General features: G+C 48.4%; 1 protein-coding gene across 3 annotated transcripts in view; it reads right to left on the bottom strand.

The window, feature by feature from the left end:
- The window catches only part of LOC132023424 (protein HIRA), an 85,008-nt gene that overhangs the window by 12,503 nt on the left and 57,810 nt on the right, over positions 1 to 14,695 (bottom strand). For 2 of the 3 annotated variants that reach the window (XM_059409055.1, XM_059409057.1), the window contains 8 exons: positions 10,904 to 11,108; positions 10,426 to 10,530; positions 9,090 to 9,238; positions 7,734 to 7,895; positions 7,075 to 7,133; positions 6,346 to 6,451; positions 4,571 to 4,693; positions 3,915 to 4,078 (listed from right to left, as the gene is read on the bottom strand). In XM_059409055.1, coding sequence (XP_059265038.1) covers positions 3,915 to 4,078; positions 4,571 to 4,693; positions 6,346 to 6,451; positions 7,075 to 7,133; positions 7,734 to 7,895; positions 9,090 to 9,238; positions 10,426 to 10,530; positions 10,904 to 11,108 — 1,073 coding nt within the window. Of the gene's footprint in view, positions 1 to 1,807; positions 1,897 to 3,914; positions 4,079 to 4,570; positions 4,694 to 6,345; positions 6,452 to 7,074; positions 7,134 to 7,733; positions 7,896 to 9,089; positions 9,239 to 10,425; positions 10,531 to 10,903; positions 11,109 to 14,695 lie in introns of all 3 variants that reach the window. The other variant, XM_059409056.1, reaches the window with a different exon arrangement.

The following is a 14,695-nucleotide window of genomic DNA, read 5'->3' on the forward strand; positions in this document are numbered from 1 at the left end:
ATGATACAGCAGATTTTAAAAAGAGAGGGCATTACATCTCTCTGAAGATGTGGAAAATGGAAGGGAAGATATCACTGAGGAAGAGAACCAAGGTAGATCCACAGAATGAATGAAAGAAACAGACTTTCAGGTTTGTGGAACTTCAAAACAAGAGAATGGAGCCAAAAGAACTTACACAGCAATGGAAATCAGATTTGCAGCAGAGATTTTAGCAACAACAGTGGATGTTAAAAGTCTGTGGTACCACACCCTCAAAGATGTAAGGAAGGGGAACTGGACTTTGAAGTTAGGATTCTAGTAACCAACCAAATTAAGATCTACTGCTACAAAATAAAAATCAAATAAAACACACAGGCCATTCACACACCAAGGCCTGTAGAGCCTGTGAGGTCTGACCCTCCAGCCTTTCTGACTGCAACCCATTTCACCCTCCCACTGCCATTCTGCTTGGCTATTCCTTCCACACGGCAGGCCCTTCCACCTTGGGCCTTTAGACTTGCTGTTCCCGCTGCCTGTATGTTCTTCCCCCAAACATTTGTGGGGCTTTGCCCTTCACCTTTTCTGGTCTCTGCTCAATTAGTTAAGACTTCCTTGATTACTCATTATAAAATAGCATCCTGCCAGTATGCCCCTGGCCACTTGATGTTTGTTCTCAGCACCTACCCCCACCCAACACAATACATGTACTTGCTCAGCTGTTTAGAATCTGCCTCTCTGCACAAGAATGGAGACCTAGGAAGGTGGGGGCCGTTAGCTTTGTTCACTGCTCACTGTCCCGTGCCGAGCCAGAGCAGGTGCTCCATCAGTATTTGCTCAGTGACTGCATGAAGCAGGGGAGCTAACTTATATCCACAACCCCCAATCCCTCACCAACCTGGTCCTTTCAAGGCACTAGCAGGCACACGTGCAAGCTAAAAAATTTGGAGGTGACTATATGCATGTTCATTATTCTCTGTCTCTTAATCTATTCTACCCATCCACCCACTAAGTCTTGTTGGGTCTGCCTCTAAAATACAACTTCAATCTGTCTCCTTTCCCCTCTCCATGGCCCTCACACTGATCCAAGTCACCTTTGTCTATTGCCTGGACCGCTACAAAAACAAGTTCTGACTGCTCTCCTATGTCAGTTCGCATTACCACCCCTGCTAATCGATCTCTTGCCACCAGCTCCTCCAAAGCTCCAGCTCCTCACAAGATCTCAGTGATCTTCTTTCCTGCTCCTCTGTCTTACCTCATCTCCTACCACCCTGTCCTTTGCCTACTATGCTGCAGCCAGGTTTGCATTCACTATCACCTCTACCAGGAGACTCCCAGGTCCTGGTAGAGCTGGTGCATTTTCATCCCTGGGTTTCATCCTAAAAGACCCCTCCCTCTCATGTCTTCCCTGGCCAAGCGTTCCCAGGCCCCCTTGTCTGATTGCACTGCTTATTTCTGGGCATAGTATAATCCACAGTCTAAAACTATCTTGTTGACTGAATTGCTTCCTTGCTTTTGTCTGCCTTCCTATTAGACTGGGAGCTCCACGAAGGCAGGGAAGGATCTTTCATCTTCTCTACCGAACAAACCCATAACCCCAGCAGGCAACTCTCCTCAGGCTGAGCACTCTCTAGGCCCCTGATGCTGAGGGCCCAGCTGCTGCCTGGCAGTGCAGTGCTGGCATTTCACCCTCCCACTGATCCTGGGGCCTGTGGCAGTGTGCTCAAGAAGACTAATGGGGAAGAATTCCAAAGCACTTTGGCTTATTTTTCATCTCCACTTTCACTTTTCAAGACAGAATTCTTGTGGCAAGAACGAAAGCAGCACCTACCACTACCGTTGACTCCCACTGGCTTCCAGTGGAGTAGTGAACCGGACCCAGTAAGTCCTTGCATATTTCTCGGAGCCGGTATTCAAACCCTAATTACGGAAAAAAACAAAACAAAACAAAACAAAACAAAACAACAAAACAGAAATAGGAACACATTACAAAAAGAAACAAAAAAATCAAGAATATGCTAAGTTGTTGTGTATAGCAAACCAGATTGAACAAATGTTTATTTTATTGCCTGCTTAGAGCAAAATGCCTCTTGCATGTCTCTCAGTTTGGGGCACTGAGATTCATAATGACAGACTCTCACTCAGGAACCCACTCCCTTGACAGCATAAAGAGCAGCCCCTCTGTGTGCTGGGCCCATGGGAAAAATAAATGTGGCCAGCTCTGGGAAAAACTCCCCAAGGTGATGGGAAAATGCAGGAATTGTGGAAGGAGGGGAGTGGGCTAGTTAGATTTGCTTCAGAGAAGACATGTTGTAGTGAGAGGAGATCAGGAGGCAGCCTGCAGGAGATGGCAAGGGTATGAATTTAGGCTGAGGAGGTGGTGACAGAGTGGAGAAGACAGGAGAAACAGTCACGGGCCTGTCAACTCATGGGTTATGGCACAGGTATGTGGAGTGCCAGAAGTGCTGGTGGCAGAATGTGGGGGCCTGTCAGCACTGGCGGCAGCTGAAGCCACAGGGAATGATGAAATCACCCCAAGATGAGGGTAGAGAGTAAGAGGGTGATGCTGGAATCTGAGGAATTTTAGAAGTGAGAGGGGTCTGCCTTTACAATTTGAGTCCTTTTATGGTCAAGGAAGCAAGAGATAGAGTGGAGGTGACTTGTGTATGGACGGAGGAACAGACGTGTGGAAGATGGACAAAGAGAAGCAAGTGGTAGAAGTGATCCCACAACTGGTGCAGGCCCTCGAGGAGGCAGCAACCTTGTACAGGGCATCAGGATGAGTCCTGATCAGTCCCCAGGATGAAGAAAATTAGAGAGGCCAGGGGAGCAGTCTCCCCAGTGGAATGGGGTATGAAGCCCAGATGGGACAGGAGCATCCCAGCAAAGGTATGGGTTTGGGAAGACTGATTATTCAGAAGAGTCAGTGACCACACAGGCTGGGCAAACACACAGACTGGGCAGGAAGAGAAAAATTAAACTCCTGTACGGAGTCTGCTGGGGAGGTGCAAGGGACTTCGAGTTGGTCGGCCATGGCTGTTGTCACCAGAGGTGTATATATACATGTCATCAGGGGCAATGTGGCATGTCTGAGTTCTGGGAATAACATTTTTAGGGGTTTGGCATGTTTTTCTCTTTTTCTGTACTCTAAATTTTAAACAAAATAGGGAGGGTGTCGTCAAAAGCAAAGCAGGAAGGCCAGGAAAGGCTGTGGGGAAGGCTGCTTGCTCTGTGACCAGGCCTGGAGCTGTGCGGTAACACAGGGAGCTTTGGGAGGGCTGGTTCCCAAGCCACAACCCTGGAGGCCAAGCTCAGGGAAGAGGAAGACTGGTAAGAAAAACACCACACATGCCTAGCAAACAGATGAAAGGCTATTTATTGGAGGTCGCCCTGAAAGCAGGATGGCCACCTCTTTCAACAAAGCTTTCTGTTGGCCAAAATGGGCAAAAGGAGGTGGTGGGGAAGATACTGGGGAAGGGAAGTGCTGGCAGGGAAAGCTGGGCTGGAAGGCCATGGGAAGGCACTGGATGGGCTGGCCCTTCCAGGCCAGGAGGGGCTTGGGGGAAGAGAAATACAGGCTCACTGGATGCTGCCAGAAGATGCCTTTCCCTGGTGTGACCGGCTGACCACTGAGGATGCAGGGTGTGAGGGAGGGCAGGAGTGTGAGCATCTCATCTGCTCCTTTGGAGAATGTCTATCTGAGCATCCTGTGCCCCCACCCCCTCCTACCTTCAAACCTTCTGGCCCTCAGGGCCTACCTGATTCAGAGCCTCAGAGCCTCTAATGCTGGATGCCTGCTGAGCTGCCTTGATTATAGCTCAGGCTAAGAGATGGGGCGAGGGCCATCTTTGCCTTGATTCACAGGCTTTCAGGAGGGTCGTGTTGGGACAGAAATTGAGTCAGTCCCAGGAAGATGGAAGGGCCGCAAGAAACCTCACCTTCATTCACAAGGTACCGAGCGTAGAGGAGGAGCCAATGGCGGTACTCATGGCTGGACTGCAGGGTGAGTGCCGCCGCAACCTGATTCTCCAGATAGGCCAGGGTGGTCTCCTGCTGCACTACATGAGGCACGGAGAAGAGCCGGGCTGCCTGTCTTCCTGAACTGCAGAGACCGGCAGAGCAAGCATCATGAGGCAGTGGGTACTGCATGGGTCAGGAGGCTGCTACCTCGAGCCCCTGGGCCCCAGTGAGGAGCCAGTAAAGGGGCAGGTGTCCGACACCATGCTGGCTAACCTGTCCCCATGTCCCGCGACAGGCCTCCTGGTCACTCTAGCACCCCAGGTGTATCCCACCTGTCCTTTCTATATCTAGGCCTGAGGTGACAGGTCAGCAGCTCATTTCTCCCCACCCCAAATACTGCCCATCACGGTGTCCATGACTCAGAGCACCTCAGACCGCCATCTATGCCCTGAAGTGACAGGGCTTGTGACCTAGCACCCTGAGATATTACCCAACGTGGGCCCACAACCCTTGGCACCTTGAGCCGACTTGTGCTAAGCAGCAGTTAGGCAGAGGGCTGGGCAGTCAGAGAGCAGGCCTGGGTGGGACTGTGCTTGCATGACCCAGCCACCTCCCCCACACTTGAGTCACCTACGTGGAGGCACGGCCCTGGACTATGGCTAAAGGTCCGGAGCATAGCATGGCATCCTGGGGAGGCAGGCTGCTCCTGAAGTCCGCACACTGGGCCAGGGAGTCCTGCTTGTCAGAAACCAGGTTCCTGGGGAGGCAACAGCAGGAGCAGAGGTCAGAAAAACCAGGAGGTCCACCAGAAAGGCTGGGGGTGAGGCCGCCAAGGAGCAGGTACCACATGACTCTCTGCCAGAGTGTCAGCAGAGGCCAAGTAGCACTGCATTCTCCCCACAGGGCCCTTAGGGACAGGTTTCATGAGGCAAAATCAATGACGGTGAAGGTCATCAACAGGGTTCTTGCTGGGACCACCTTAGTACCATAGTCTCAGAACTTGAGGACAGGAACCTGTGTATGAAGTGTACACAGGATGCCCACTTGCTGGGGGCCCATACGGCCTGGTCCTTGGAAGCGTCCAGGAATGCCAGGTGCTAGCCTTCCCGAGCCTCTCTAGCATCCCAAGCAGATAGTTTTCACCTTCTTGGGACCTTTCACATCTTTGTTGAAAACATTCCAGCCACACTTTAAAAACAGTTGGGTGAATTTGTAAAATACCAGGCCAACGTTTCCCTTCTTAAATAAGTTTCCACTTATTTAAGTTTAACTTATAAGTTTCCAGTCTGTTTCCACTATTATAGTAATCACATAAAATACACAAGTTTGCAATTTGGGAGAGCTGGGAATGGGGAGGCTTTTTTTTAAAGATTAAATTTTACTTTTTTAAAATTTTAATTTTGTTTTTAAAGAATTTATTTAATTGAGAGAGAACTCAAGCAGGCAGAGTGGCAGGCAGAGGAGAAGGAGAAGCAGGCTCTCCACTGAGCAGGGAGTCCAATGTGGGACTCAATTCCAGGACCTTGGGATGATGACCTGAGCCGAAGGCAGCCACTTAACTGACTAAGCCACCTGGGCACCCCTTAAGATTTTATTTTTAAGTAATCTCTACACCCAACATAGTGCTCGAACTTAAAACTGTAAGATCAAGAGTTGCTTACTTTAATGACTGAACCAGCCAGGGGCAGCGGCTCCCCATCCCCTCACCCTTCTTTTTTAAACTCAAGAAAGAAATCTCAGTGGGAGGATAAACTTGTGCCTGGCAACTCTTAACAGAAGAGGGCTGGAAGGCAGCTGGTTTGGGTATGATGGACCAAAGGTGCAGGCAGAAGAAAAGAATTTCTGATTGGCTGGTACACAATGTACACACTTCACAAATGTGGATTAAAATCTTGGAGGAATAAAGATTTTGCAAATACAGAAAAGGCCTCCAAACTCCAAAATGGGCCGAGGAAAGACAGACCATGACACACGGTGAGTGACTATGCAACCTCATTAATTTACAAAGTCATCCAGAAGTACTACTTAGCTCCTGCTAAGCTACAAGAAGTGAGGAATGATGGTGAAGTTGTTATGAAGCCGACTCACTTATGCTGACAATGGCTAAGGAAGTGAGGCTGGAAATGTGTATTGACAACCTTAAGAATTTTCAAATGCCTGTTCCAAACAAAGTGACCTCAGGAAACAATGTAGAAGGAAAGCATCCCTGCCTACAGGGACAGTGGGGCCTGTACTGGCAAGTTTGAACTCTCTCTCTTCTCTAGCAGACAGAGTCCAGCAGGGCTGCCACCATGGCACCCACTCCAGGGCTTGACTGTCAGAAGCCGAGTCAGGCAGGCCTGACTGTTTTTGTTCCAGCTCAGATGGACACTCTCCCAGAAGGGTAGGGCCAGGAGCTGGCTTACTTACCATGTAGAAAGTGATGGATTAAAGCAGTATGCCTTCCCATCAGACAGATTCATCACTGGGATTCCATGCTGTGTCAGCAAGATTTGTGACACTGTCATGTCACTTCCTGGGGAGACAGCACAAGAATGGGTTCTTGGGTGTGTTCTGATCAGCAGGTGCCTGCATACACACCTAAGGAGAAATGCAAAGCACAGCTCCCACAGTCCTAGCAACAGGTGTCTTAACTCTTTTTTTTTTTTTTTTTTTAAAGATTTTATTTATTTATATGACAGAGAGAGATCACAAGTAGGCAGAGAGGCAGGCAGAGAGAGAGAGAGGCGGAAGCAGGCTCCCTGCCAAGCAGAGAGCCCGATGCGGGACTCGATCCCAGGACCCTGAGATCATGACCTGAGCCGAAGGCAGCGGCTTAACCCACTGAGCCACCCAGGTGCCCCAGGTGTCTTAACTCTTATACATAACTAGTCAGTCACTGCTCTACTCTGCACATGCTGGTCTCGCTGCTATCCATACGCTATTCGTCACCTCTCAGGGACCCATTAAAACATGTCCCTGGAGAGAATGCATTGTCCTACAACGTACTGACGTCTCCTACAATACGAAATGCCTCAGGCTGGGCCCAGAGCTTGGCTCTCCATCTAGGCTGAACAGGGTGCTTCCATGTCAGGAACCCAAGCTGCCAAGCCCTCCCCCAACTCCAACATACAAGGGGAGGTCCACTGCTGAGGTTACCTGCCAAGATGGAGTGTAGAGATTCTTCTTTCACCACAACCACCTGTCTGTGAACATCCCTAGGAGGGAGAAAGGGAATAGCTTACTCTGCAGCAGGGGTAAAAGCATCACAATGTGCCCCAATGATCAGACCACTCCATGGTCCCTGGTACATACCCAGCCCTTGCTTCGAGGAGAGGGGCTCTGTACTAGAAGTGGCTTCTACTTCCCATGTGTCACTACACTACCTCTGCACAAGTCTATAGCAGAGGGCCTAGGAAACAGCTGTGGGTCCCGCCACCAACACTATGCCAACTCTGGGAGAAGCGTGGCCATGCTCTGGCAGCCGAGATCCCCTTTCTGGACCCTGGCACATGCAATTAGGCATTGTGATTTGTCGTGAGGTTTCAGGATGCTCTAACGATGGCAGCAGGGCCAGGCAGCTTGCGCCACTTCCATTGCACACTCTTCCTCCTCCAGTGCGGGGTGGCTATCACAAGCAATGTGTGACTGACTGCTCAGGGCTCCTCAGGCATTAAGATGCCCAGGTCAGCAGGGCCCCAAGACATGTCTGCCGAGTAGCCGCCTTTGCTGCCTTCCTTACCCTGCAGTGAGAGGGGACCTGCACAGCCCCCTCCCATCCTGCTTAGAGCCCACCCCATCTTGGGCCTGCCTCTCACCAGACAGATAACGTGGCTGCAGCAGTGAGCGCCATGACGTAGGAGCCCGTGCAGTGCAAAGTGGAGATTGGGGATGGCAGGAGGATGGGAGGGAGGAGGCGGCGACCACAGGCGGAGAACACGGACAGCATCCTCTTTTCACAGGCGACACATACCACATCACTGAAAAGGCAGAGAGGGGACAGGTGTCATGATCATCAGGAGCTGTGGCAGAGGCAGCAGCCCTGAAATGCAGAGCCTTCCCTCTGTCTGTGCTTGACCCGTGCCTGCTGTGGCCTTCCTCTGAGCAGGTGCAGCAAAGTAAGAGGTGGGTGAGGCCTTGTCCAAGGACTGGGGCAGCAGGGCTGATGCAGCCTAGTCTCAATGAAACCTCTGATTAAGAAGAATGTGTTCTCTTTCTTTCAGGGGCTGCTTGAGCTTTACTGAGCTCATACTAATGCTAATCCAAGGAGAGCCCACAGCAAGGCCCAGGACACAGGCCCATTTGCCCATTGTGAGTGCCTGGGATCAGGAAGCTCAGTTTGCTTATCTTGGCAAAGAATGAAAAAGAGGTACAGAATTATGGTTTCTTTTAAGTGCAACACCATGCACTCACTCAGGGTCCATGGGAACCTGACCTAAGATCGAAGGTCAAGTACTCACAGACATTTTGAAAGCATTGTACGTGCAGCCTTATGATAACTAACTAAGGGCTTAGTTAAAGTTACTGTATCTAAGCCAATTATCTTTGTAAAATCCTTTTAAGAGTCAAAGACACGGTACTGACTAGAGACCCTACACCTCAACAGGCACCTGAGGAAAATGCTGGTCCTCTTTCCAGATCAAGCACATGTGAAACAGCGCTAGGGCATCATGGCCTGGAAGTCCATGGGAAGACATTAGGACACTAACCACTGAGTTAAGGTTCCCCTCAAAGTGCAGAATATGGAGAGGGCTGGGCTACGGACTCACAGGACAATCAGAAATCCATCGTGACTTCTTTAGATGAAAATCTGGGGACCAGAGGAAGAATCATCCCATGTTAGAGAGAGCCAGGCAGAGTTCAGCCTGGAACCTGAGACTTTAGGAATATGGCCAGATAAGGGAATCAGAACATCTGGGTAGAAATCCTGCCTTGGTTGACCCTCAAAGACAGTTTCCCCACCTATAACATGGTGATAATGATACTGACTGTATTAGGTTTTGTGGGGGATGAGAAGACATGCTTAGCCTAGAGCAAGGCATGGCACAGGCCATTGTGGAAGCTAGCATGTAGGGCAATGCCTCCTGCCTCAGACAGTAACAGGGCCACACAGCATAGCACATGGTGCTTGTCTGACATTAAAAGCTGGTTTGGGTAAAGACCCTCACCCTTACCAGCTGCCGGCAGCAGTGAGGATTCGGCTGGTGAGTACTGTCTCCCACTCCTTCCCTTCCCGGTTACACTTCAAACGACTTAGCTTCACACCCCCCACGGCAGTCACTTCATTCTCCACTTCAATGTACATGGAGGGATCGGAGCTCACCTGGGTGGAGGAAAGCAAACACAATGTCTTTTCAGGTGATGGTGGGCCCACTGAGACTTGGGTCATGTGACAGGTGAGATGATCAGAGAGCCCAAAGTAGGAGAAAGACAGAGAGGCAGACAGAACTGGCTGGTAAGTAGGAGGGTGGCAGTGTGTGCAGTAACAGGGTGGGACAAGAAGGCTAGATATTTGGATGTGTGGCCCCTAGGGCAGGGCGAGGGCTGGGAGCTTGCTTGGTCTCATCTCTTATGCCCAGGGAGCTCATGGACTAGATACGCCTATATGGAAAACCCAGGCAGAATGGCTGAATAGTTTGTACTCATGTGGGCACAAAAGTGGGTGACTGGGAAAGACCCGTTTATAGACTCCTGGAAACCAAGAATAGCCCCATGCAGCACTCAGTGGTAAAGGCCCTGGATGGGGGTTGCGGGGGCGGTGGCTAGGGTTTGGAAGGGGGTTTGTGTGTCCTATTTCCATGCACAACAGCAACAGGAACAAACCACGTGGGTCCTTATCCTTAGGCCCAGAAGACCTGCAGTGGGAAGGGCTGACATCAGCTCTCAGGTGTCCCAGGAAGACCAGCATGCATGGGACAGTTGTGCCCAGTGGAAAGTGACCTCCATGTGGGGTCCTAGAAGGTGTTCTGAGGACATGCACCTGAGCTGAGGAATAACAGGCATGAACCTAAGGCATGTCCAAGGTCAGGTGCTAGATGGAATGAATGGAAGGCTTCTGGACATAAAGGATTCTTTGTTTCAGAGGTGTGTTTTGAATAAGCACACAGTCATAAGCTTCTACTTCAAGAACTCAAATAGCCCCGACGATGACAGGGACAGGGCCAGCAAGGGAGGATGACGGGGAGGTAGGCCATTACCATGCAGTCCAACCGTACCAAGCCCAAGGCTGCCCAGGGTGGAGTGTGGAGCTCAAGGAGGCTTCCAGAAGAATACCTGAGACAAGTTTTGAAGGAGCTGGCCATCCAGAAGATGGCAGCAGGACTATAAGAGCAAAGCATAGAGGAGAGAAATTCGAGGTGGGGGCAGCAAGGAAGCCCCTGGGGAAGAGGCTCGTTGATCTGGCTCTGATTAACTATAACTTCCCCCAGAAAGTGATGGAGAACCATTGAAAAGCAGGTTTTACAGAGGGGGATGGTGGACAGAGTGTGCAGGGGTAGGAAGCCTGCTCACCTGGAGGGTGAATGCTCTCTGGGGGCCTGGCATGGGTAGTTTCAGTGCAGGTGCTGGTACAGACAAACACACGGCGTCCTTCTCTGCATTCAGGGCAGCTGGGGACTGCAAGAGGAGAAATGTCTCTGAGCCCCGCCCCAGCACCATAGGGCAAAGTCAGGTAAAGGTGAGTCACCCAATGGTGAAGCCAGGCAAGTTCCCCAGGCGTTTCCTCCTACTCTGTGAGGGTGAAAGTGCAGATGAATGCTATAAAGACCCCCACTTTCCAGATGAGTAGTTGACCCCAGGGAACTGGTCAAGGACTCTGAATGGGCTGAGGGCAGATGTGGGGGCCTGCAAGTTTCTGCCGATTGTTCCCACACTGATGAGGCACACAGTGGCATGCACCACCTCTCCTATCCCACTCGGGCACGTGCAGATTCCAGCACTGAGCTCCCAAGGTGGGCTGGGGGAGACTGCATGGGCCCACTGGCCTCACCTGGACAGACAGAGACACAGGCATGAGCCGAGAGTCCTTCCGAGGCCGCCCTTTTTTCTTCTTTTCCACTGTTTCCACCTCAAGCTCCAGTTTTCGCTTGGACAGCGAGGATGGCTTGGCCACAGGGACCTTTTCGTCGCTGTCACTGCTGCTCTCCAGGAGGTCCCGCGGCCTCAGCTCCTTCACAAGGTTTTGCTCTTTCAACCTGCACAAACACAGACATCCATGGCCTACTCCATATGACTACTAAGTTTATAATAATTAATAAAATCCATACTCATCACCAAAAATTAATAAATAAAAATAGTAAAAAAGAACTTCTTGGTTCTGCCCCAACATGTGAAGAGCTTGGAAGTCATTACTCTCATTCTTTTTTTTTTTTTTTTAAAGATTTATTTATTTATTTATTTGACAGAAAGAGATCACAAGCAGGCAGACAGGCAGGCAGAGAGACAGGAGGAAGCAGGTTCCCTGCTGAGCAGAAAGCCCGATGCAGGGCTCGATCCCAGGACCCTGGGATCATGACCTGAGCCGAAGGCAGAGGCTTTAATCCATTGAGCCACCCAGGTGCCACAATTACTCTCATTCTTAATGAGGAAAGCTGAAAAAGTGAAAATCTACAACTTTTCTTGGATTCATCAGAGAAGTAAGATCACAAGGCAAACTACCACCCTGGAAACTGGAGATGCCAGGTGAAGACAGAAAGTCGGAACGCACCTGGAGCTAAGCCCCTGGAGCCCTAACTGGAAGGAAGACTTAAAGTAACTGGTACACTGCTGGAGGCTGAGTGTGGGCTGGCTTGTAAATCAAAACTCTTGGGGGTCTGGTGGCAGGAGGGTCCCCACACTTATGTTGGTTTTACCTCCAGGAGCTCTAACAGGCTTTCACGGGTGAAGATCAGGGATGAAAAAAATCCCCTCTGTGCTTTGGGCTAGTGGAGGGGAAAAAGAACCATTGAAACATAGTCAGAGTTCCCTTCTCCTTAACAAAAGTCTGCCTTCAAGTGAAACTACTTTACTAGACCCCATGTGACTTAGTGGCAGGGAAATTAACCAACTATAGCCTAGCCCCCCCCATCCACACCCCCACCCTACATAGACTACAGAATTCTTCTGAAGGTCATAGCTCAGGGTCACCAGTCCAAAAACAACTGAAAAAGATTTTTCACGTGATAACAGAATGCCTCTCCTCCCCGAAACCTTACCACCAGTTCAACATGGCTCTTGTATAACAGGAGTAGAATAACTAGTTTGAAGCTAGCATAGGGTGGTTCATGAGTTTGAAGGAAAGAAGCTGGTTTCATAACTAAAAGTGCAAGGAGAAGCTTCAAGTGCTAATGCAGAAGGGGCAGGAAGTTGTCGAGAAGATCTAGCTAAGATAATTAGTGAAGGCGGCTACACTAAACAGCAGATTTTCAATATACATGAAACAGCCTTGTTTTAAAAAGTAGAAGCTGGGGCGCCTGGGTGGCTCAGTGGTTTGGGCTGCTGCCTTTGGTTCGGGTCATGATCTCAGGGTCCTGGGATCGAGCCCCGCATCGGGCTCCCTGCTCCGCAGGAAGCCTGCTTCCCTCTCTGCCTACTTGTGATCTCTGTCAAATAAATAAATAAAATCTTAAAAAAATAAAAAATAAAAAGTAGAAGCTATCTAGGATTTTCACAGTTGGAGAGAAGTCATGCCTGGCTTCAAAGAACAGGCTAACTCTCTTGTTAGGGGCCAATGCAGCTAGTGACTTTCAGTGGAAGCCAATGCTCATTTACCACCCCCAAATCCTAGGGTCTTAAGAATTATGCTAAATCTACTCTGCCTTACCCTATATGAGTGGAACAACAAAGCCTAGATGAGAGCATATCTGCTTATAGCGTGGTTTACTAAATATTTTAAGTATTTCAAGCTCATTGTTGAGACCTACTGCTCTGAAAAAGATTCCTTTAAAAATATTACTGTTCAGGGGCACCTGGGTGGCTCAGTCAGTTAAGCAGCTGCCTTCAGCTCAGGTCCTGTTCCCAGGGGCCTGCGATTGAGCCCCACATCAGGCTCTCTGCTCAGCGGAGAGCCTGCTTCTCCCTCTGCCTCTGCCTGCTGCTCTGCCTACTTGTGATCTCTATCTCTGTGTCAAATAAGTAAAAACCTTAAAAAAAAAAAATTACTATTCATTGCCAATACCCCCAGTTACCCAAGAGCTCTCATACGGATATATGAAATTAATGTTGCTTTCATGCCTGATAACATAACATCTGTTATGCAGGCCATGGATCAAGAGTAGTTTTGACTTTCAATTCTTTTTATTAAAGAAATACTTTTTGTAAGGCTCTAGCTGCCAATGAGAGTGATTCCTGTGACGGATCTGTACAAAGTAAATGGAAAACTTTCTGAAAAGGATTCATCATCTAGATGTCAATAGGAACATTCAAGATTCACAGGGTCAAAATAGCAACATGAACAGGAGTTTTGAAGAAGTAGATTCCAATTCTCATGGATGACTTTCAGCAGTTCAAGACTTCAGTGGAGGAAGCAACTGCAGATGTGGTGGAAACAGCAAGAGACCTAGAATTAGAAGTGAAACCTAAAGATGTGCCTGAATTCCTGCAATCTCATGAGAAAACCTTAATGGATGAGAAGTTGCTTCTCATGGAGGAGCAGAGAAAGTTTCTTGAAATGGAATCTACTCCCAGAGAAGATGCTGTAAAGGTTGTTGAAAAGACAATAAAGGATTTAGAATACTACATAACTTAGCTGATAAAACAGTGGCATGTTTTGAGAGGATTGACTTCAATTTTGAAAGAAGTGTTGTGTATAAATGTTGGCAAACGGCATTGCTACAGAGAAATTGTTCATAAAAGGAAGAGTCAACCGATGTAGCAAACTTCATTGTCTTAAAATTGCCACAGCCGCCACAGCCACCCCAACCTCCAGCAACCACCACCCAGAACAGTTAGAAACCATTAGCATTGAGGCAAGACCCTCCATTTGCAAAAATTATGACTTGCTGAAAGCTCAGATGATGGTTAGCATTTTGTAACAATGAAGTATTTTTTCCATTAGGGTATATATATTGTTTTTCTTAGATACAATGCTGTTATTGGACACTTAACAGGCTACAGTAGTTGTCAACAACTTTTACATGTACTGGGAAACGAAAAAATTCATTTGACTTGCTTTATTGCAATATTAAATTTATTGTGGTGGTCTGGAACCAAACTTGCAACTCTCCAGCATATGCCTACATGCCATGCTAACTCTAACTAAAAGAAAATTGGAGTAGCTATATTACTTTCAGACAAAGTGGACACCATAGTAAGGAAAAGTATTAAGAATAAAGAGGAACATTACATAATGATAAAAGGATCAATTTTCCAAGAAGACATAGCACTCCTTAATGTACATGCCTAACAAAAAAGCATAAAACACATGTGGCAAAACCTGATAGAACCACAAGGAGAACTACACAACTCCACAACTCCACAACCATAAGTGGAGATTTCAATTTACCTCTATTAGTAACCGACATATCCAGCTGACAGAAAATCAGTTAACAAATTACTCAAACGAACAGTACTATCATTCATTTGAATTTGGTTGATATTTATAAGATACTTAATATAACAATAGCAGAATACACATTCTTCTCAAGATCACACAGAATATTCACTAAGACCACATTCTGGGCCATAAAACATACTCTAACAAATTTAAAAGGATAAAAAGCATACAAAGTATGCTTTAAGCCCACAACATTGAATCCTGAATGTTCGATAGACAACAACAACAAAAATATACCTAAAAAACTCC

Source organism: Mustela nigripes, chromosome 8 (genome assembly GCF_022355385.1).
Source record: "Mustela nigripes isolate SB6536 chromosome 8, MUSNIG.SB6536, whole genome shotgun sequence".
In the NCBI taxonomy this organism is placed as follows: Eukaryota; Metazoa; Chordata; class Mammalia; order Carnivora; family Mustelidae; genus Mustela; species Mustela nigripes.